The 22,303-nt window shown below is 45.6% G+C and overlaps 1 protein-coding gene across 1 annotated transcript; it reads right to left on the reverse strand.

Annotated features, from left to right (window-relative positions):
- Positions 1 to 323: 323 nt before the first annotated feature.
- On the reverse strand, positions 324 to 21,681 carry gas2l1 (growth arrest-specific 2 like 1). The gene is made up of 5 exons (XM_079160768.1): positions 20,466 to 21,681; positions 11,629 to 11,736; positions 7,786 to 7,882; positions 6,568 to 6,826; positions 324 to 5,046 (listed from the first exon to the last, which is right to left on the reverse strand). The coding sequence occupies exons 1-5, from the start codon at positions 21,168 to 21,170 to the stop codon at positions 2,979 to 2,981; spliced, it is 3,237 nt and encodes a 1,078-aa protein (XP_079016894.1). The 5' UTR covers positions 21,171 to 21,681; the 3' UTR covers positions 324 to 2,978.
- Between the last annotated feature and the right edge of the window lie 622 nt (positions 21,682 to 22,303).

Below are 22,303 nucleotides of genomic sequence, written 5' to 3' on the forward strand. Positions count from 1 at the left end.
GAAATAAGGGCAGGGTATAGGGCATTCAATTTAGTTACATTTTTTAACTTCAGACTGCAAAATATGCACATCATCAGATATCAGTTAGCTGAAGAAATGGGATGATTACACACAATATATTATATCTTTTACAACCTAAAAAATTTTGTTTTGAGCACAGAAAAAGTTAGTAGGCCTAAATCATGCATAATAATGTCATTATAAACGTTCACACTTTTCGCAGACACTTCACGATTTCCCCTGAATCCAATCCCAATCTGTTGGGCACACTGCTGTGACCAAAGCTCTACATGAAAAAGTGATCAGAGATGTTTCATAAACTTCAGAGGAAGATATTTATTACAAGAACAACTTGACAGCCTTTTCAACTTTAAAAAAATGTGAAATGTTGCAGTATTGCTATTTCATACATACAAATTCCACAATGTCAAGCAATCTGTACATTTAACTGAAGTTTTAGTGAAAGTAACATTAGCAAAGAAGAAATTGTCAAATCATGAACATTCAGATTTCGCTGATTAGGGATAGAGAGAGTGAGAGAGAGATTCACGGGATTTGCAAAGTTGTGAAATACAAAGAGCAGATTATGAGGACAATCATTCTCTTTTGTGATTGATAACCGAATGCTTGAACGAAGACACAGTTCACATAACTGGTCAGTTTTAAACACTAGTTGATCAAAATGCAAATGTCTTAAAATAAGCCAAACCCAATTAAAATACATGTAAAAATCTGTTATACAGGTAAAAGAGATAACAAGCTACATGTGTAGCTCTTATAATACTGAAACAGCATACATTATTTCAACGAGGACTCTGCATTAAATCATATTACTGTATCTGTATTGTAAAACAGTCCAATTATGTTCAGTTTGTCTGTTTCATACCAGTTCTTAAACTGTCAACATTTCGAATGGATTATGTCTCTTCAAAGTTTACTGTTGAGAAGAACATCTTTAAATGCCTGATGTTTGTTCATCAGTGGGCCCCATTACATTTCCCTAAAAACTTACAGCTCATTTAACAATATTGGAAGACAGATGTCACTTGAGCCCAATGAAACCTAATTTCATAAATAAATAAATTAGACCCACATCACTCCCCTCTTCACTCCAACTCTGTACATATTCTCATACTGTATGTACACAAATATATGCACATTCTTTTTTTTCCAGCCCATTTACTGTGTCAATGCCCTGCAGAACGATGTCATCCACAAATGTTGCATTTCTCAAAACCATTGTAAATAACACATCACAAACAAATGACCACCCACTTCTCTTAAATGACATCAAATTCAACTTTTCCACTTTCAAATATATTTTACAAAGTCCACACCTGTTACATGCCAAAAACAAAAGTACTGTAGCTGGGGTCTGGCCTCTCAAAGTCTTCACAACTGTGCAAGAGCTTCACAAGAGGACGTTAATATCCAGTTACAGTATCTATTATTCATGCAATGTTGCACACATTCAGACACGCAAGGTCCTTATTCCTCCATCAAACTTTGCCTTAAAATATCATTGTCATTGGCTCTAATAAGCACCACGGATAACGGTGTCCTTCTACTTTGAATAAAACTTTCTTTAACCACTAGATGTCCCCATACCGTGTGCTGTGCCTTTGAAATCCATCTGCTAAGTAGGTTATCTGGCTTCTTGTATTTCAAAACAACTAAGGGCAGAGGCAATCAATTATATATCTTAATCATGAATTGTACATCTACATTACGTATAATGTATGATTCAAATTGGCAATGTTCCTCACTTATTTCCACATTTATACTCAAACTCTCCAATTCCCATTATCATAAACCGTTAATGATGGCAATGTAGTGTTACTGAATAAACCGTAATAATGTCGAGCAAAAACATTCAAAAACTAACCTCCGAATACATTTTAAGGCAAAGGGAATCGTCAAGGCATTTCCAACACCAACATTGCATAGCTAAGGCAGCACAGAACTGATTACAGTGAATATGTACATTAAACTGTATATTCAATGCCTTTTTTATATACAAAATACCCACATATATTAGTGAGCACATCAAAATGTATTTACACAATCATTCTCCTCAGCCTTTGACTTTTCTATATATGTAGCATTGTGTTCCAGAGTACAGTTTGGTCAGAGCAGGAGCTCCCAACGTTTCTGTTTCAGTGACAATGACACAAAGTAACGCAACCTTCACTGCACCTCTTGTTTTTTTTACACTTAATCCACTTGAAATTAGAAATAAAGTTAAAATGTTTTACTGCATTAAACATAATCTTAAAAACCAACACCTATCTCAGTTGTTGTGAAAAGGTGGCGAACATTAATAACAGCAGGCAACTGTACAGAGATTGGTAGTGCATGTAGTGTTCTGAGGAATGATGGGGGTTCCTTTGTCTATGTTACCTATTAGTATATTGTGAATTTAAGCATACTGAGTCATATATGAAGACCGCTAATGTGGAGAGACTGAATACATCACAGTCATCATACCAGTATTTTGACTATCAAGGCAAGCAGAGATACAGTGGCAAACCACAAGAGGGAGCCAATCCATGTGACGAAAGGTTTAGTGTTAACGCTGTTTATAGAGTTGCAGCTTTAAATCCCTGGCACTTCACCATGCCCCTCAGCAGGGCACATGGCAGCACATATGCTCTCTCTTCATCTCTCTGTATCAACCATGAGCATTTCAGGAGTGTCTTTGCAAAAAAAAAAGAAAAAAACCTTAAGGTTGGCAAAAACATCCCCATGCACACATTAAAATGACAGTAAAAGTAATATTAAAAACCATTCCTTTGGTAATAAATAATTTGGCTTGAGTGCAACATAAAAGCAATGTGAACCCCCTGCAGTTCAGGGGAGAAGCTAAGTGAAAAAGAAGGTGTTAGACATGCAATGAAAACAGTCTATAGCCCAGTCTTTTTTTTTTTTTTTTACACAGTAGTCAGAATTCATGACAACAAGTCCCTATTTCATCTGTGCTACATCCAAGCTTCAGTGTCCAGGCTCCCTGACTGTCCAGGGTAGGAGCAATCTTTGTTGCTCATGGCTGGGCAACGCGGTTGAGGATGGATCATATCTGCGAAGGCCTGGTGCAGGCTTTTGCATGTGGCCGGACGACCAGTAGAGCGCGAGCTCTGAGGGGACAGCGGTGGCGTGTGGCTTGGGGAAAATGTGTCGTGAGCCTGCAGATCTCTGTAGCTGACCGGGGTGGGGATACGCGAGGGGCTGTTTTCAGGCCTGTTGTCAGTGCGAGGCCTCAGTCTGCCTCTCAGTTTGTGCTGTGAGATATGGGCTACGCTCTCTGCCTTCTTTTGCCCTGTCTTAGTCTGCAGCCCTTCTCCATTGTTGTCCCCGTTGGCCACGGGTGAAGATGGTGGGGGGGATTCAGAGCGGGATTCACTCAAGCTGAAGCACATGGATGAGTTTTCACTGGAGGAATCCTGGAAGGAGCAGTCCTCGGAGGGGGGAAGGGGCACAGGTGATGGACATGCCTCAGGGGGCGGGAGGTCATCACTGCCGTCACCATTTTCTAGGTCGTAAGGTAAGTTTGGCTGGTGATTCCCCAGAGGAACATCTCCTTCAGGCCCTGTGCCCCAGCCAAGCTGACCCTGCTGATCCGTCAGACCTCCTGTGGGAGGACAACCTCCATGGTCTCCATTCATATTCCTACAGTGGAAAGCAGGTTGTGAGGGGCCCTGATTCATAAATCTGTCTGTCTCAACAAGACCAGGCAGGGAAGATGGAGGTTCCTTCTCCTCGATGGAGCTACAGATGGCTGGGAGCTTCTTGAGACCCCCTCCACGCTCCCTCCACTGCTCAGGCTCTCCTTGACCAAAGTTGTGTGAACTTCCAAAATTGTGTCCATAAAGTAAATTTAAGGGTTCCTCCGGTGGAAGGTGACGGGGATTAGTTCTCTTGGATTCCCTGAGGTCAGGCAGAGTTCCAATCTTTGCCCCCACATTCAGGGAGGAGGTGGAGGAGTTAGAGGAGGAATAGGCAGAGTCAGTGACATTAGGATCAACGGGTGCTGACACTGAATGCACCCCAGCTCCCTGCAGCGTCACTCCTGGGGCTCTACAAGACACTCCTACAGCTTGCTGTGTATTGGCCAGAAACTCAGCCTCAAAGCTGCGATACAGGTCCTGCTCCTTCTGGGGGTCTAGGGTTGGCAGCATCTGGAAGCCGAGGCCCAGTCCTTCCTCTTCGGGCTGCTGGCGATCAAGGCCAGACCAGCTCCTATAGTGGCCTCGCCCAGCAGAGCGAGGGCCCTGTGACGTCCGAGGGGCGCGGGCAGCATGATGGTGAGAGTTGCGGGGACTTGAGTGAGGTGAACGTCGACCTCCCGTGACCGGTGGCAGAAGTCTGCCTTTTCCTATGGAGGGTGAGCGAGGGGCAGGAGGTCTGGGAGTAGTTATAATCTTCTTGCTGGGGCTGCTGTTGTTGTTCTGGATCCCTTTAATAGGTGAGTTAGAGCAAGAGGACGACTGCCTCTTGGTGAACCCACCACCTATCCTGGGAGAGGATGGGGGCAATTGTTTGGCCCGAAGATCCTCTCGTCTGTCTGAAGGTGGGTGCTGAGGGTCTCTGTAGCAGGAAGTGGGTCCCGGGCTGGCATCACTGGGCCGAGTACGGGACGTTAACTTACTCTGGCTGTGGGAACGTGCAGCGTGGAGCCTCCTTGGGCCCTCGTTTACAAGGGAGCGGCCCCTCTCTGTGCGGGAAGTCCGCGATCCATCGGTGGATCCTTGTGGTGGGTTGGGTTTGAGTATTGGAGCCAGAGCAGTACGTTCCCGAGATTGGCTGCGTGCACGGGGCAGTGAGGGACGCAGGGATGGGGTCTGATCTCCAGCTCCAGGCCTCTCGATCACATGCTTCCCCTCCTTGCGATTGACAAGCAGGACTACCTCATCACCAGAGCGTCGTGAGGCACCACCCAGAGAGAACCGTCCTCCTCCTCCTCCTCCTCCTCCTCCCTTAGAGGAGGCTGTTGAGGAGTCACTGTCTCCAGACAGACGTCTCGTCGCTGGCAACTTTGTCTCCTTATTCCTGTAGAGAAGAAACAGAGTAAAGTATATTCGTTATAATGCTACAAACATTTGTAGATTTTCTAACTCAACACATAGCACTGTCCTTTCTCAACCGGACACTCCACTGTCACACACCATCAGGTTTAACTTTATAATCAGCTCAGAATCTGAATCTAGATCGATTTGATAAGTATGTATAGTAAGTTGGACAGTAGAGAGTGTTGTTTGTTTGACTATGAAGATTATGTAATAATCCTATAAATGCAGATAAGAATAAAACTTTTGGTCTGTTTCTCAACTTATCGTAATAGAGCATATTGGCCTGTTTTACCCCAAGATTTACTGTATTTCTGTTGTAACTTTAAAGATTAAAAAAGCTTTGTATAAAGTTGTTGCCGGGAGTCCATTCATTAAAAGACCTGGAGGTCAGTTTTGGAATGACAGCATGCTGCCGTCCTGTGTTTTGAATGTTGGTGGTGAGGCCGTATACAGTTTTGTTTTCCTTTAGATCACAGGTTGTGCTTTTGATTAGTGTTTATTAACCCAGACTTCTAAAGTCATCCTCAGAAATTAGATTTGTATATATTCAGGCGCGCTTGATTGCCTGCATGGAGCCCACCTGTTGACCTACTTCCCTAGTTAGCTGTGAACAGTTGTCTACGGGTAGTTGTCAGATTAGTCCTCATCTAGTCTGGCGCACTTGAAACAGGATGCCCCACCCACGCAGGGTTAATACCAATGAGCTGTTGCCTTGACGTCTGGTCTGAGCCATCGCTCAATACAGAAATGAGCCACACTCTGGCTAGAAGCCAAAGTAAACCACCATTCAGCTCCAAATTGTGTTAAACAATGGCGCCTTCACACTGACATATAGGGAAGGTATGTGACCAACTAAACCTCTAACCGGCTTCATATAGATTTTGAGCAGAGTTTTTTGTCTTTATATCCCATAGAAAGAGCCACTTACAATAACCTTAACATGCCTCTACTCTGTGATCCCGCCAGCGTGGCCGCGACATCAAATGCATATCAGAGAAAATCATGTGTGCTTTAATTTGTCACTGGCTTCGTACTATTTTAGACCATCTGTTCACCGTGGCAAGAGAAGAAAGGCTTGAGCTCACAAAAAAATCATGGCCATCTTTCGGCAGTTCATCGTCTAATTACTGGATGAAAGTTGAAGAGTGGGGAAAAGGAGAGCTGAGTAAATATGTTTGGTGTCCATGTTGTAGCTACTAGGAAGTGCTGTAGAATGGCTGCGTGAGACGGGTTTATCTGGGCAATGTCACCTGAGATTAGATAAATCTGCTCTGGCCTAATCTGTGGCTTCCTGGCATGTGTGTTTGTTGTGGATATTCCCAAATCTATGTGTGTGTGTGTGTGTGTGTGTGTGTGTCTTTCTGTCTGTCTGGTCATCTGTGGGCACAAAAGAGCAAGCAGCAGATACTAAGCGTGACCTGCCGGGCCAATTGTGAGGGATTAATTACTAATCAAGGTAACACACTTATCCGCACACTTGTGTAGACACACACACAATCACCTGAGAGGATTAAAGTGGCGGGGTTCTGAGCGGTCTCGTGGCGGCCGCGGGAGTAGAATGCGAGCTGCACCGGAGTCCAGCTCGGTGGGGACGGACGGGTTCTGAGAGCGGCCGGGCCTGTCAGGAGGTTTGTACGGCGCGATGCCATCATTCCGCCAGTGTGGACCTGGGCTGGTGGAGCGGGAGGAGTGGGCGCTCGACGACTTGCTGTGGCCTCCCTGACCATGGCCACTGGCTTTAGCCTGGTGGTAGCGGTGGGCTGTGGAGGCAGATTGATAGCAAGCGTTAAAGACAGACTACCAACCAACATTGTCAGACTGTCTGTACAATCACCAGGAATGCAAGTCATTTAGAGCTCCATAATATATGTCATAGTCAACCACATCAATGCCATCAAGCTCTTAGATAGCAGCATTAGATGTTGTGTGCTTCCCTGAGCCAGAGATAGATGGACCCTTACTTGTGATATTAGCCAACCAGAGAGATGCTGATGATCCCACCATATAGGGAGAACATTTATAGAACACAAAAGGCATATGTCTGTTATCACTTAATACTGTATGATTTTCAACATGGCCACTTGTGGTTAGAAATGTAGCACCAATTATGATTTCAGCTATGGTCAGCTGTCCAGGCCAGATGCTCGGCCCTTGACATCATCACTTCAGCAGCAGTTTGGACCCGCAGATAAGGAGGGATGGTCTCATCCAGCACAGTGTATGGGCACGTACCTCTGTGCTTTGTGCTGCTAACCAAAGTGAGTGTAAACACTGAATGGTTTTGGTTTATAAGAAAAAGAGATGAGTTGCTGCACAGTTGTGGGATCAGGTAGCGAGTGACTTCACATTTTCCATTACAAACTTGCATCATTTTGCAGGCCTAACTTTCCTGGCTGGAAGTAATTTTGGTCAGGTTTCAGCATGAAACGATTTAACAATGTCAAATCAGTTGACAGCAAAAATCAGATTGTATGAAATGACAGAATTTAGAATTGGATTGCCGTACCTAAAGTATGTTTTTGTGTCCATTACGACTGTATGACAAACACTATTCCTCCACATTGCCGACCCTCACAGAGTCTGCTGCTACTCTGAACATAGCACATCCGATGTGAGTCATTTGCTTGTGATCTTAAATGCATTATGAATTATGCAACACAGATAGACAACAATTAAGTTGTTTTGTAAGGGGCCGACGGGCAACGAGAAGTGAGCTTACCAAAAGCAGCACAGCGACACGGGTCATGCTTGTCCAAATAGTGCTCTAATGTGTCCCAGCCCCCTCCAACTCGCACCATCACATGAGTACGAAGGACCTGAGGCAGGAGAAGAGGAGACAAGGCTTCAATAGATGAACGGAAAGTAACATACACATTCATGCACAAATAAAATGGCTGAACCTTTTGATAAACTCCACTAACACACACACACACACACACACACACTGCACAAGTCAATAGATATGCAAATTCCACAAGTGGGGCAGCTCGCTGAAGGCTGACCGGTCTTCAATGTTACGTAACATCTAGATGCACCCCTGCCTGTGCCCCCGCCCCTCCCCCCCCCCCCCCCTCTTTCTCCCACATCACCCCCAGCTGCTGCCATTATGAGGGCTGTTCATTGCCATGCCAACTCACAATTAAGCAGAGTACGGTAGCGTAAGAAAGAGCCAAAGTGCTGTGAAAGACACCCCCTTTTTCTGGCCTATCTCATGCCTCTCAGCTGGCCTGCCCGTGTTTTCAGAGGGGAGCGGGGTGAATTAGCATGGTAACTCACCCCTGCTGTCCTCTCTGCTCCTCAGCTTAGACTTCAGTTGCCGTGGAGAGGAGTGGAGAGGAGAGGGGGGGGGCCTGGATTGTCATAACAGAGGGGGGTTGGTTGGATATGTCCCTTCCTACTCTCCTCTGCTCTTTGACGCACACACATCCACAATGTCAGACCGGAGAGCCTCAGACCCCTCAAGGCAGAAGCTGCCGTCACTGAAGCAGCACAATTTGCCGGATGGGCGAGCCCCGCGGATGTGCCCCCCCCCTGCCTTGGGTTTGTGCACTAGGGACTGCCAGCCACATGTTGTAAAGGTTGTACCCGCGTCTCAGAGGGCAGGAAGGCAAAGCCACAGTGGTACATCTGCGTGGGCAGGCACAGAGGTTTTTTTTCTCCACCAAATCACATGCGGCACAGCGCCTCATCTCCTGGTCCCTGGCCGTGGTCAGAGAGAGGCCTGACCTCACGTTCTCTCTACTACAATCCCCGCCAATCCAAGACTAGCCTTTTCATCGGCCTTGCTCCCCTGCGACATCAAATCCGTCAACGCAGCTGATCTGCTTATCTCTGTCAGATCTGGCAGTATAAACTGCTTATTTTGAAATATAACTTTTTCAATACAGCAGATAAACTTTTACTCTGTCTAAGCAGTTTACAGAAAAGGTCTGCTGTTATTTCTCTTATCACTTATTTAATTTTTGTATAACAGTATATTATAATAGACGTGTTGTTGTTGTTGTTGTTGTTGTTGTGACATTATAGACATGGCCTCATATCTCTATTTAATGAATGTGTTAGTATTCACTGCAGAGGAGGTCATGATAGTAACAGCTACTAGGAATCCAAATAAACAAATACATTTGAGTGGGATAATTGCATGACTATAGAGAGGATGATCGAGGGTCTTAAAATGCGTTAAATCATTTATTTCATTCTATATCAGTTGTTTCCATAACTAACAAGCTCATTATGCATTTTGTACTCTGTACACCACTCTGCCGGAGTCTGTTGAGGCTAAATGGACGATTTGGGACCATGTTCCACTTTAGATCTGTGGCGTAGCTGCACCACTGAAGGGGGATCACAAGTGTGCAGAGAGACCCAATCCTTGTTTCTATGGCAACAGCGAACAGAGAGGCTTCTTGTCATCATTGCGGGGGCGTGTTGAACCAATTTCTTCTTATATCTCGCTGGTGAGCTAAAAAATTAAGCTCATGGTTCATTTCAGCCGTTGTGCCCCTCGACCAAAGGCATCTCCTCCCTGTAGGAAGCGGCCTCCCTGGGGGACAAAGGCGCCTTATTAAGTTCATGCGGCCGGTTCGCCCATTTGCTTTCCCCGCCTCATCCCCTCGTTCAGCCTGAGATCCTTGTCAGAGCTTTGGCAGCTGAATAGGGGTTTACTGGCTTTTAAACCGGCGGCCTGCTTCCTCCCCTCAGAAGAATAAGGGAAGTGTGTTGGCCGCACTTGTAGCTGCTCGGGCATATGTGTGATCACTGTCATCCCTTAGTGAGGAATCAGGAGAGGGCGGAGACGGGATGATGAGAGCTAATCTGACAAGTCAAAGGCTCTCGGACACACACACACTCACACGCAGACTCACACTCACACGCAGACTCACACTGCAAACAGGCACATGTAAACACACGTCAATCCCATTAAAATGTCTGTTCCAACAGGCAAACATGAGCTTATATTAGTCAAACATCTTAGGGACTGTTGGAAAATTCTAAGGAGGGAGGAGAGGTTATGTATCTTTAATTTTGCTGAAGAGAGGGAGGTCTTTTATTTTTTTCCCTATAACAAATGTATTCTTCAGCCCTCTCTCGCAGGATTACTTTAGCAGCCTTTAATGATGGCTTTAGTGCACCTAATCGCACATAATTGTGCATTTATGACATGAAATAAAAATGCAGACGAGAACAATCCTGTTTCTGTTTCAGGACTTCATTTATGACTGACGACCACTTTAGTGTGCTTCAGAACAAAGCAAAATACATGTTACATAGTCTTTAGAAAATAGAGAGATGTTTTTATGTTTCCATTGATATATGTTATTGTATTCTAAAATTCTTCATCTAAACTTTTAGTTATTTGTGGTAAAACGATTCGTCAGTAACATAGAAAGACAAAAGAAAATATAAAAAAACACTGGGGAGGGTCTTGCATTTGAACTACATAATGATTCCACAGTACCTTACGGTTAGTCCAATTAAATTCAGTACACACAACACATTTGAATAATGTAGAAAATACTATTTCCCAGATAGAGGTGCATGTGCCAAACATTACTCCACATAGTGTCTTTCACATCTCCCTGTCTGGAACAAGCGGTGCCGCTAACAGTGACGTATTATTGACATTTAAGACCTGTAATAGGTCAGCGAGTCATTAAGTCACATTAATCTGGCAGGGGTACATTTTCGGTAAGTGAAACCAAATCGATCCCTGGTACTTCCTGCCCAGTCCTGTGAGACCTGAAGCAGGTTCAGTGGCAGCTCTTAAACTGAAACTGAGACAAACAGTCCGGCAGAAACAGGCTACAGCCAAGATAAGGGCCAACACAGGAAGTGACCTAAAGCTCTAATTGTGTCTCAGTGGGGGAAAAAAAAAAAAGTAAAGTCCCGGGAGTGGGCCACTTTGTAAACACTCATATCAGAGACAGGAGTCACAATGCTGTTACATACACTGTTCTCTGGGCTTTGACGCAGCCAAGCAGCTGAGGGGTTTATCTGTTGCTGCATAACCCTGCTCTCCTTGAAACAACACATGATGCCATATGCCAACACCGTATGGTTCCATGCAATTACTGCAGGCCTCCCAGTCTTCTGTGCAAAGTGCCAACGAGGCTTCTACATATTCAGCTGAACATGTGCAGTAGTGTAAAAGGGATGATTCAGGTTTAGTACAACTACTAAAATAAGATCTAAGTTGTAATAAACTAGAAACAAACTTCAAATGCAAGTGACCTGACAGTGTACATGAACTTATGTTTTGTTGTTTGATTTGGTATTATTTATACCTCAAGTAATGTTAAGTTGCCTAATCAAAGGCAGTTTCATGAAATTAACTAAAAGTTTTAAAGGCCGGAAGTTGGTTAATGAAAGCCGTTCACTTTTTCGTTTGTGCCTGATATTCAACGCATCCATGCATTTGATCAAACATCTCGAATTCCACTGACAATCCAATGCTCAATCATTTTCCCGTCTTCCTTAATCTATAAACATAAATAGTGAAAAAACAAAGACATGTCTGGACATGTCTGGACAGATAATTCAGTTTATGGAGGTGAGGGCCTACCCTTATGAAGATCAACGCACTGGAGTCTCCCACTTTGTACTTCCCCTCCGACACCTTGACCATGGGAAACTGAGCCGGACAGGAACACCGGCCCAGAATCTCACGCACCTGAGGAGAACAAAACAAAAGCAGTTGAACATCCGCAGCGGACAAAACATGACACACACAAACACACGTGAGGGGAACCTGACGGTGATCCTTTCAGTGCCCGTACAGTAGGTCACGTTTAGTCACGTATATCTGCACAGTGACTAAAGCGCCGCTGGTTCTGAGCGCTATGTGTCAACAACACAATGACTCTGGTTTATGGTGTGAGGAATGAGCAGTCTTGGCTTCCTGAGTGTATGAGGGCGTTGAGTGTGGATCGCTTGTGCGTCATCGTCCTGCCAACTTTTTTCTCCAGCACCCACCGGGTGATAGGGTTCCCCGCCCCGCTCTCTCACCACATTAAAAGCCCTGCCTCATCTCATCCCTCCAGGACATTTTGGTGATTTAGTTCACCGCAAAGTGTCACAAAAGCACCAAAATACACATGTGGACATGCTAATGAATGCTCTCCCTCTCTGCCTCTCTGGGCTGTCACATGACATTGTTTCGGGTTGTGACATCATGAACCGAGGAGGGAAAGAGCTCAGAAACCAGACTGGTGGTGGCGGTGGTGATGTCAGCAGGCCTGTGTTGCCAGCTGCGTTTTGAATCGAAGGAGTCAAAGCCGGTGCCCTTGCTGTGGTTGGGGGTGCTTATTAGGCACAGACACGACTGCAGGGTGGAGCGAGATCCGCCTGTGTTGCAGAGGCCTGGGCTCTCGCAGGATTGGACAACTTTGATGTTGTTCTTGGCGTCTTTCTCAGACAAAGGCGTATGCGCACTTGTCGAAACCAGGAGGGAGAGGAAGAAAAGCAGCAGAGTGGACAGAGGGAAGCACGGGGAGAGAAGAGGAATAAGTGCTCCATGATTGTGCATGCAGGAGAGTATTTTATTGATATTTAAGTGATCAAATGACGTGTTAAGAGGAAAACGTCAGGTTGTGAGCTCCCACCCTTTGGCTGTTTACAGTAGCTTTCATGCTGTGTACAGGGCTGATGGGAAGCAGTGTGTGTGTGAGTGTATGAGCACCTACATTATAGTGTATCGGTAGATTAAGGAGGCACCTTGTTATTTTCCTCAAACAGCACCCCTCGTTCTTTCCTATGCTGATTAAAGAGGGTGGGATCAGCGCTAAGCCTCAGCAGCTCACCTGCTTCTGTCTTTTCTCTCTCATCGGCTTTGTTGTCTTCCCGACTGTATTCTCAGCCCATGCACTCGCTGACCAGCACTATATTTATACTACTTTGCTTTCTTTGTTTTGCTGACATTTCTACATCAGCTTGCTCCCTCTCGTTCTCTCCGCTCTGTCACTCCGTCTTTCGTTCTGTCAGTAGGTGGACGAGCCCTGTTTGGAAAAATCCCGGGCCAGTGACTTAATGGAAAGATTGCTATGGCAACAGACACACACACACACACATGGCCTTACCCTTCCCTTTTTAACTGTACTCCTTTTTTTTTCACTATAGTAAAGCCTTTCTCTCGCTCCCAAAACCTCCCCAGAGCTGTTCAGCTGAGGTCATGCATTTTCCTTCAGAGGGAAGGTGGAGCACTCGCACACTGTGTCTCACACGAAACACTGAGCCGGATACACAGTCCAACCATGACGGCTTTTAATAATAACCTAATCAATAGCAGTCCTGGCATTTGAAATATTTACTCTGCGGAGCCATAGACATGAAATGTGTGCACTTCCCACGTCTTCACTGTGTCAACAATGGATTCAAACAGACACACTGAAACCAAAACACACACACAGACACACAGACACACGCACACCGGAATGGGATAGAAGGGGAGGAGGGAGACAAGGTCACGCAGGAAACATGCGGAAGTGGAGCTGGAACACTGCGAAAAAACTGAAAGATGAATTATGGATGCAGGCTCGTCACATCAGGGACGCTCTCAGCAAGAGCTGCAGATGTTTGTGAAGGAAAAGAAAAGCGATTGAACAATCCACAGCACTCCCCTATTGTGAGAATCTGCTGTATCTATCTTGAGATAGGAATGCAGAGATGTTTCGAGCGGAGAGAGAGAGAGAGAGAAACGCCGTCATTGTGAAGAAACTGCTGCGACCTTGCCTTTGGATTGAGCAGCTGGGTTTCCCTCAAAGCAGTTTAATGTGAAGAACATACACGGTACATATTGCTTTAAATATCCCAGCGCTCGGATCACGTGCTATCTCCTCAGTGTGAGTCAATAATCTCTTCATTCCTTTCCTTCCTGATCTGCCATCATCTGAAGGGCCATTCGAGACTGAGGGCTGAGCAAACCCTGGGGACGAAGAGAGGAAATGGGAGGGCGAGATAAAGATGTTTTGGTTGTATTCCTCATTCTCTTTACTGATTTGAGATGTGGACTGACATGCTACACTAAGACTGTATACTGTAGCTTGACATAAAATGGTAGAACAAAGGAATGCACTGGGTTGAGAATACTGTCCTACTCTACATTTACTGAGGGTATTTCGTGAATACACATAATATAGTTCTGGTTTTGTTTTCAGACTGGGGTCCACATTTTATCAGTGTGCTCTGAGAACACAGTCTGTCGTCCTCATGAGTCAACAAACAACGCACAACCACGCGCTTTGCTCCAGCGCAGTCATCAAACATAGGTGTGTTGGCCTGCTGCAACTGGCTCCTTTTATGATTGCTACATGCAAAAGGGTAATTGCAGCCAAACGTCAACAATAAAAAGTGAACATTACAAGTCACTCCACGGGAATTTAGACAAGGGTGTTTCCAGGGTTTGACTTCCTGAGAGACAACTGTAGATTGGAGGGTTTACGGCAGAATACGTTGTCTTTTCAAAAGGTCGAGGAAATGGGGAGGATTAAAAGACGGCTAACCGCGTGGAACGCTTTCAGGGTGAATTCCAAAAAAAATGACAACAAGATTCTTCTCTTAGCTTATCCTGTTACCCTGAGGATCTCCTGTCATGACTGGAAACTTCTCAAGACAAAACAACCTCACCTTTAGATAAGCAAGGAGAGACAAGAAAACACTGCGGGTGCCTACTTGGTAGGAAGGGAGAGGTTTTGAACCTGAGGGGTTATTGCTTCACCACCCACTGCAAGCATTCCTAAAGCCTGTGGACACAACACTGAAAAACAGCTACATGTCAGACTCTATCCTCCTATTAAACCACCGTCCTGACAGCCTGCATAAACGACTCCTCCGTGGACGACCACGCAACATCTCATAAACATGGAACAACCTCCGTTGCAAAAATGATCTCCTTAAACAACCTGGGGGGTGCAAGGAGCTGATAAAGGACTGAATTAATGCTGAGTATGTAGGACCTGTAGTCTGAGGGAACAATCTGGAGAGATCATGAACACACCTGTGTTTAAAGACTGTTAGCGTGCTGGCTCAACAGGCCACACCAGCAGGAATGAGATAGAAAAACTGTTGGTTAAACGCCTCAGGATCAGGTGTGTCAGTTAATTCCAGGAAATAGTTCAACATTTTGAGAAATACACTTTTATTCCTGGCTGAGAGTGAGATGAGAAGATTGATCCCACTTTTATATCCGTCCATTAAATGTAAGGATAGTCAGCTCAGCTTAGCTCACAGACTGGAAACAGAGGAGACAGCTCGTCTGGCTCTGTCCGAAGGTTAAAAAAAGATCCACCTGCCAGAACATCTACAGCATATTTACCATAAGTAAGCAAATAAGCATATGATACAAAATGTCAAAACTATTCCATCTGTGACAAAAATAACAACACCATGCCTTTATATATGTTATAACCTGTGATGTGTGTTTGATCAGGGAGAAATGGAATCATACTGGCTCCAGGGCAGGCCTCATCCACCGCTTCAAGGAAACCATTCATGGAAATGGATGCCTGTCTGCTGGCCACATGACAAACTGCCCATTGGGATGCTGGGAGAATATATAAATCTAATGGACATCCAAGTGCTGCAAGGCGAATAACTCTATCTGCTCCAGTCAGACAGCGGTGTAAATCACCCAGCGCAGGAAGTTAAATATCAGGCGAGCGTCTATGTCATTTGTCGGTTTGTTTTGATGAGGAGGCTCAGCACCTCTCCTCGTGACAGCTGAGTTTAAAGGGATGGATGTCCTTTGCTTTTCTCCTCCCGACAGTCTCCACCTGAGACCAGCATGACGAGGCTGCAGGCAGGTGCAGAAAACAACCAGACTACTCACACAGACAGAAGCCTATTCAGATGATCGCCCAATTAAATGATAATCATGCAAACAATCCAGGGATAGCATCAAACGCAATGCAATAAAGACAAACAGCGGGCAGAGTGCAGAGTCAGCTGTTTCCACACGCACACTGCTGCATGGAAAATAGCGAGGAGGAGTGGAATCTGGTCTGTACTGTTACTCGTGCAAAGTCTAGAGGTTAAACAAAATCAACCTTTCAAATGCTAAACCCCTAAAAACATGAGTGCATGTGACACAGGAGGGAGAAACAGTGAAGGATGCCACGCTCTCTCAGCAAAGCGTATGAGTGTGTCCCAATGCAAAGCATGACCTACTTTTCTCTTTCACTCTAGCTCCCCTCTGTACTGTAGCTCTCCCTCCCAGAGTAACATCCATTCCAGTCAGGTTTAACAGAGTGTACAGTGAAGTCACTCTCGGCACACTATCTGTTGTCTACTCCCCTTTTTTTATACCCTGAATGCATGAATTGGACCATAAGGTTAATGGAGCAGACCGTCCATGTCGGCATACTACACACATTTTCTCTCTTTATTACCCCCCCCCCCCCCCCCCCCCCCCCCCCTTTGCTCTGCTGGTGTCTCCATCCAAAGTCTTTGATTGAGACGCCAGCCTTTGATTGCCTCGCCGTCAACAGAGGCAGTCTATTCACATCGCCTCGTCAATGCCACCAACAAGACATACTGTTGTGCTGTTTGCTTTATCATCTCTGTCGGAGACAGGGGGTGGGGGATGGGAATGCGGGCTCGCACATATATGAACCAAACAAGGGTTGAATGTTGAAGCCTGGGGTGAAAAGAGACATGAACCAGTTTAAATGACTGAGCAAGAAGAAGGAAAGATGTGCATGAAGGAAGGCTGTGAAGGTCTGTTGTTTATACGCTCAAATATTGTATTGCATAGATGGCTATGCCTGCGGTGAAATTGTGAACAATTAGAGGGTGCATTAAGGGGTCAGTAAATGTAATTTAAATGATTACATGTATGTCACTTCACATAGTTCTGTATGTGCCCAGGGCCTAATGGCAAGACCTAGAAAACATAGAAAACAGTGTTTCTTTACATGAGGCTGCATGCGGCGTATAGAAAAATACAGTTCCAATCAAAGTCGCTGTCATAATCCCTATGTAGTGGCGGTATGATAGAAAATCCCCTAATGCACAGGATAAACTGTATGTGTACATATAGCGATGTGAACCAGCTGCCGCCTGTACCTACCACTGAGAAAAAAATAACATCTCCAGGAGTGGGAAAAAGAAGCATTTGTCACTGACTCAATCTTTGATGAAGGATATGAGACACCGGTCACTTCCTCAACATCACAGTGGAAAACCGTCCCACAGTGACATGAGTAATAACACGCGTAGTGGCGGATGAGTGGGAGCGAGACACGGTGGTGAGTGTTTACATGAGTGTCGTTACGATAGACGACAGCTTCCTTAAGACTAAATAGTTATTGTATTCACATGGTGGTTGATGTGACACGTCAAATGTTTGCATTAAAGCTCGGGCAGGTCGTTTTCCTCATCTTCGTTGTTTGTTGAAGTTCTCGTTACACCCCGAAAGCAATCCATAAATGAAATGCTTCAAAGGTAGCCTGTGGCTGTCACGGGAATGTAATAAGCCCGTCCAATTATTTAATTTGTCTCTACCTACCTGTTCTACCTGCGCGCACTCTGCCCGTGCACTCATTGCGCGTCGTCTTCCATAAACTGCTGACTTAACAGCTGTGAGTACTAATGTTCGTTGTTTACGTTCATTATGACACGTTTATGTTCATAATAATAATTTAGGTGGAGGCCTAATGAGACGGGCTGTCCGTGTTGACTGCTTCGGGACTTTCTTGCTAGATTCAGCAACTGTTGCCGCTGGTTCTGAGAGCTACTTTCATCGGAAAAGAGTTTTTAGGTTGGATCATTTTTTTTTGATCGAGTGTACTCTTCATTTCTAAGCATTAACAACCCTGTAATATGAGTGTAATGAGGACAAAATGATTTTTAGTGTGATTATTGAATAGGCAGATGTCCTTCAAAGGGACTTAAAGTAATCCTGCTGTCTGTAAACCGACTGCTACTCTACACTCGTTAGCATAATGACCTGTAATCCTATTATCGCTACACTTTTATTGTGTTGTTGAACTCAACAAGATTAGTTTGATCATCCAATTAGCACACAACGTGTAGAAGAATACACAGGAGCCAAATGTACAAACCTCATTGAGGAGCAGTCAGCCGCACAAGAACGGCAAACGTTTTAAAGAGAGTACACCAGAAATAAAGGTTGGTCTTGATTAGATTCTGAATTCATTGTATAACTGAATAACGCATAAATATGATCCTGTCTACATGTCCCTTAAATGACTGTGTTCACAGCTCACATTTTCAGCTTGAGGTTTAATTGGATCGGGGCATTGTGGAGGCGCGCACAGCTAATTACAACGTCCTGAGCTCACGTACACACGTTCAGTTCTTCATAAAGACAACATGATAACTAAATGTAATCTGCACATTTGTAGCATTTCTGTTTGCACAAGCATCCGAGGCTGCTGTGCACGTCTCTGTGGGTGCTAATGGTCTGGAAATGAACTGATGACATTTCATCAGTAACGTTATTGGATATGAATAGAGCAGCAGATCATGAATGAAAACAAATAATCTGATTTAAAATGTTGTTATAAATAGTAGCTGAATACATTTTTTTTTCACAGAGAGAAATCTGTAAATGATAATGAAAACAAAAGAGCCAAACCATCCTGTGAAACCCATCTTGGACGATGCAGGAAAGTCTTGACTTGACTGAGGGCAGCGGACACACACAGTCTGGTGTCACAGCTGTGGACCGGTGAAACTAAGCCCTTTAACTTTCTTCCTCTCCCTCCCTGTCAGACACTAATGTCGGCTAGAGATGAGGTTTCCAGTAATACCGAGACACTAATCTCCTGTAAGACACAAATACAAAGAAAAGTATTCTGCAGGATAAACTTGTGACTGGTGTTCAGGAGGACGGGGAGGCATAATGCCTTGCAGCAAGAACTGAGCGGCTGGCAGACATTGATCAAATGACTGTTGATTGTTTTAAAATAAATACAGTATAGAAAATTAAGAGGTATCTATTGGATATATGTCTGGGCCTCAAAAGGAGAAATGCTGAAGCCGTTGGACAAGATGTGTTGGTACTATGGTGCTCTGGTACTATTTTAATATTGCAGCCTCTCATCTTTGAACCCCTGTGGTTTCTCGTTTGAAGAGCCTCATGTTGCTGATGTGGGCTGTTCTGCCCCGTGCACATTGCATGCAATTTTCTAAGGTTGACAGGGAGATTTCATTGACTGGGAAAACCACTTCTCAAATCAGTCAAGTCAAATGTGTCTGTTGGTCACCGTCGGGCTGCTGAGGGATGTGTCAGACGGGGGGAAAGACGGACATATACGCTCTGCAGCTTTCCTGCGATCTTTTTGTCCTGAAAACGCAGTCGGCTTGTTTAATCCTCATACGCGAGGGAGAGTTTGCGGACTCAGACAGTCTGGACGTCCTCCTCCACATGCTCTCCTATTTCTGTCCGTGGAGGTCACACTGGAGCCGCTCTGCTCTGCTGCCTGACCAGCATGAGTGTGACTGTCTCCCCCTCCTCCCTCACATCTTTGGTGCCAAAGACGGACATTGTTCTCTTCATCGACATGAAAATATCAACGCCCCCCCCCCCCCTCTCTCTCTCACAACCCATGCACAGGCTCCCGCTGGTCCGTCTGTCTGCTCATTAGCTTTGCCCCTAACAAGACCTTTGCCTCTCTAATGTGCTCGTGTCAGGCAGGCCCTCACAAAGGTCAGCAGTTCAACCGGGACAAGTGACGAGAGTCGATGGTTTGGACTCCACAGGACAGGAAATGCATTAGCACCATTAGAAGCAGTGATTCTGAATTTTCCACACCTGCAGGATATCGATCACTCCTGATGAACAAGCTAAATGAAAGAGGCTTAATATCATCAGTCAACCCTTTAGAGACAGAGCTGACATTTCTACGAGACTGCAGGTGAAATGTCAGAGTTGACCTGTGACCTTTTGGGTTTAAAACCCACACTGACCCTACAGGTGGGCAGGAATTCAGCCGCACTGTCTAAAACAAAGTTACGGCGCAGGCACACACTCACACTACGGGGAATGTACGAGGCGCCCGCATGCTTCATAGCACTGGCGTGATATTTTCAGAGATGGTGCTTGACTTTTGACACCTTTCTGTGTTTCACTGTGGGAGAGAACGGTCTTCTATCGGCTGCTTCTTACTGTTTAGCACCACACGACTAAACACTGGATGATATTCACTTGTGATCCAAGCCTGTGGGAGACGGGACATCTATACGTCTCGTGTTATGAGCAGTGAGGATTCAATTATGTGAAGTTTGAGCTGCAAGATCATTCCACAATGTTGATGACTAGCATGAATCATAATGCAGTTGTGACTCATTTTATGGAGTCAACTGCTTATTCAGGATAATTAATAATGAGAGCACTAATAGACAGAGGATTGCAGTTTTGTTTTTTTTATCTTTTCAACTCACCAATTCATCCAGATTTCGCATGTCACATAAAACTCTCTTCTGCGGCCAGATGAACGGCTCTGGATCAGGTTCCTCATCTTCATCCTCCACGCTGTGACTGCTCTCCTTCCGACTGATGCACCTGCTGGGCGGGCTCTGCTCAGGTGGCTCCCGAACATCGACCCGCAGGCTCTCCTGGTCCCGGATCTCCTCCTCGATCTCCTCCTCCAGCTGGATCAGCATGGGGGCCAACATGCCGAACTTGGACCCGCGCCGCGCGACCTCAAGGAGACACAGCACAAAATTCTTCTCGTTGCACCTCTCCACCAAGTCGTTGGTCTCGAACATGAGGACGTCCTTGATCCAGAGCTCCTGCCTGCACCAGCTGATGAAGTTGGACACGTTATCCCGCGCCACGAACGAGCCGGCCACGACGTTGCGTGACTGAGATACGACATCCTTGGATGGCACCTTCATGGACTGTGCAGCCTCCGGGTACTCCAGCTGGAAGTCCTGCGCGGCGCGGTTCACGTTGTTGGCGTGCCGACACAGGGCACAGCCGGTCCCCAGCCCGTCCATAAAGGTGTCCGCAGTGACATCCAGATCGTACAGGGTGTTCAGCCATTCAGCCAGATCCTCCTTCATGGCGTACAGGTATTCCTCGCTGGATTTAAAAGGCCGGATACTCTTGGAGGCGGAGGACTGGATGTTGCTCTGATCAGCCATATTGTCGAGTTATGTAGCCTATCGATAAAAGTCTACTTGATGATTCCCGATTGTCTCATTGCACAACCGTGCGCCGAAGCCTCGCCCGCAAAATGAAGCGAAATAACCGTGTTGACGCACCCATGCCGATTCGCATGTGTGCTTTTCTTAGGGGAGCTCCTTGAAACCGGGCTTTGTGTTGTCAGAGGCATATCGGGATGAGGTCTGGCCGTGGCGCATGGATGCGTTTTCCGAATGTCTCTGCGAAACCGGTTTCCTCTGAAGAGCGCATCGCCGGGTCCCGACGTGAGAGAGGGGGGGGGGGGGGGGGAGAGCGGAGCGGTCCGGTCCGGGACGCCCTTTACACACCCATGATGCGACGGCCCGCGTGGCCGGCGGGTCTTCTCGCCCACAGAAATCCACGTGTCACCATGCCTGTGCGTCCAAAAGGCCAGTCAGTCGGCTCCTCGTCGATGAAATTACGACCACTGAGCGGCACTGAGTCCACGGCTCGTCTCCCCTGCAGATAGGCCCGCCTCTTGCACTGAATATGTTGACCTGCTGTAGCTTAGACCAGCAGAGCGACTCTCTGTGGCACATCCCATTATGAGGGATCAACGCTCGGCAGAGGAGGAAAACTTAACCCCATGATCACCAACTCAGCATACACACTCTTTAAAACACAAGTTCTGTATATATATATATATATATATACTGCTGGATTCATCTATAACAATGCATATTATCAGCATTACTAATTTGTCTGAATCTAAAAAGTAGCCTAAACATCAATCACAGCTGCCAAATAAATGTAGAAGAGTAAAACGTACTCTCTATCTACTACTATAGGATCAGTGGTAGGCTGTTTACTGACCTTTGGTACTTTTTCATTCATTTCATTTCAGTTCATGATGGTGTTGCACAATGTTAGAACTGTTTCACTCTGTAAAAATGTATTTGTTTTCATTTGTTGAACACATTATCAGGCTTCTTGCAGTATCTCAACAATGAAGCCTCTGTGTGGTCTCTTTACCAAACAGCCTAAGGTCAATAAAGCCAACATCTCAGCATCACAAGACGCAAACTCTGCCAAGTACAAGAAAGTCCCTTCTAACTAATGATCACAGCATGTGATGTGTCGGCTAACCTTTAAT

Source organism: Pholis gunnellus (assembly GCF_910591455.1).
Source record: "Pholis gunnellus genome assembly, chromosome: 6".
NCBI classification, from domain to species: Eukaryota; Metazoa; Chordata; class Actinopteri; order Perciformes; family Pholidae; genus Pholis; species Pholis gunnellus.

What these genes read in the sequence shown, in the direction of transcription:
- gas2l1 (XM_079160768.1), bottom strand. Translation starts at nt 21,170, where the DNA reads ATGGCTGATCAGAGCAACATCCAGTCCTCCGCCTCCAAGAGTATCCGG. An exon ending in GTGTCGCTGTGCTGCTTTTG is followed by an intron (nt 6,827 to 7,785) that starts GTAAGCTCACTT and finishes CTGCCTCCACAG; the next exon opens with CCCACCGCTACCACCAGGCT. An exon ending in CGCCACTTTAATCCTCTCAG is followed by an intron (nt 5,047 to 6,567) that starts GTGATTGTGTGT and finishes TCTTCTCTACAG; the next exon opens with GAATAAGGAGACAAAGTTGC.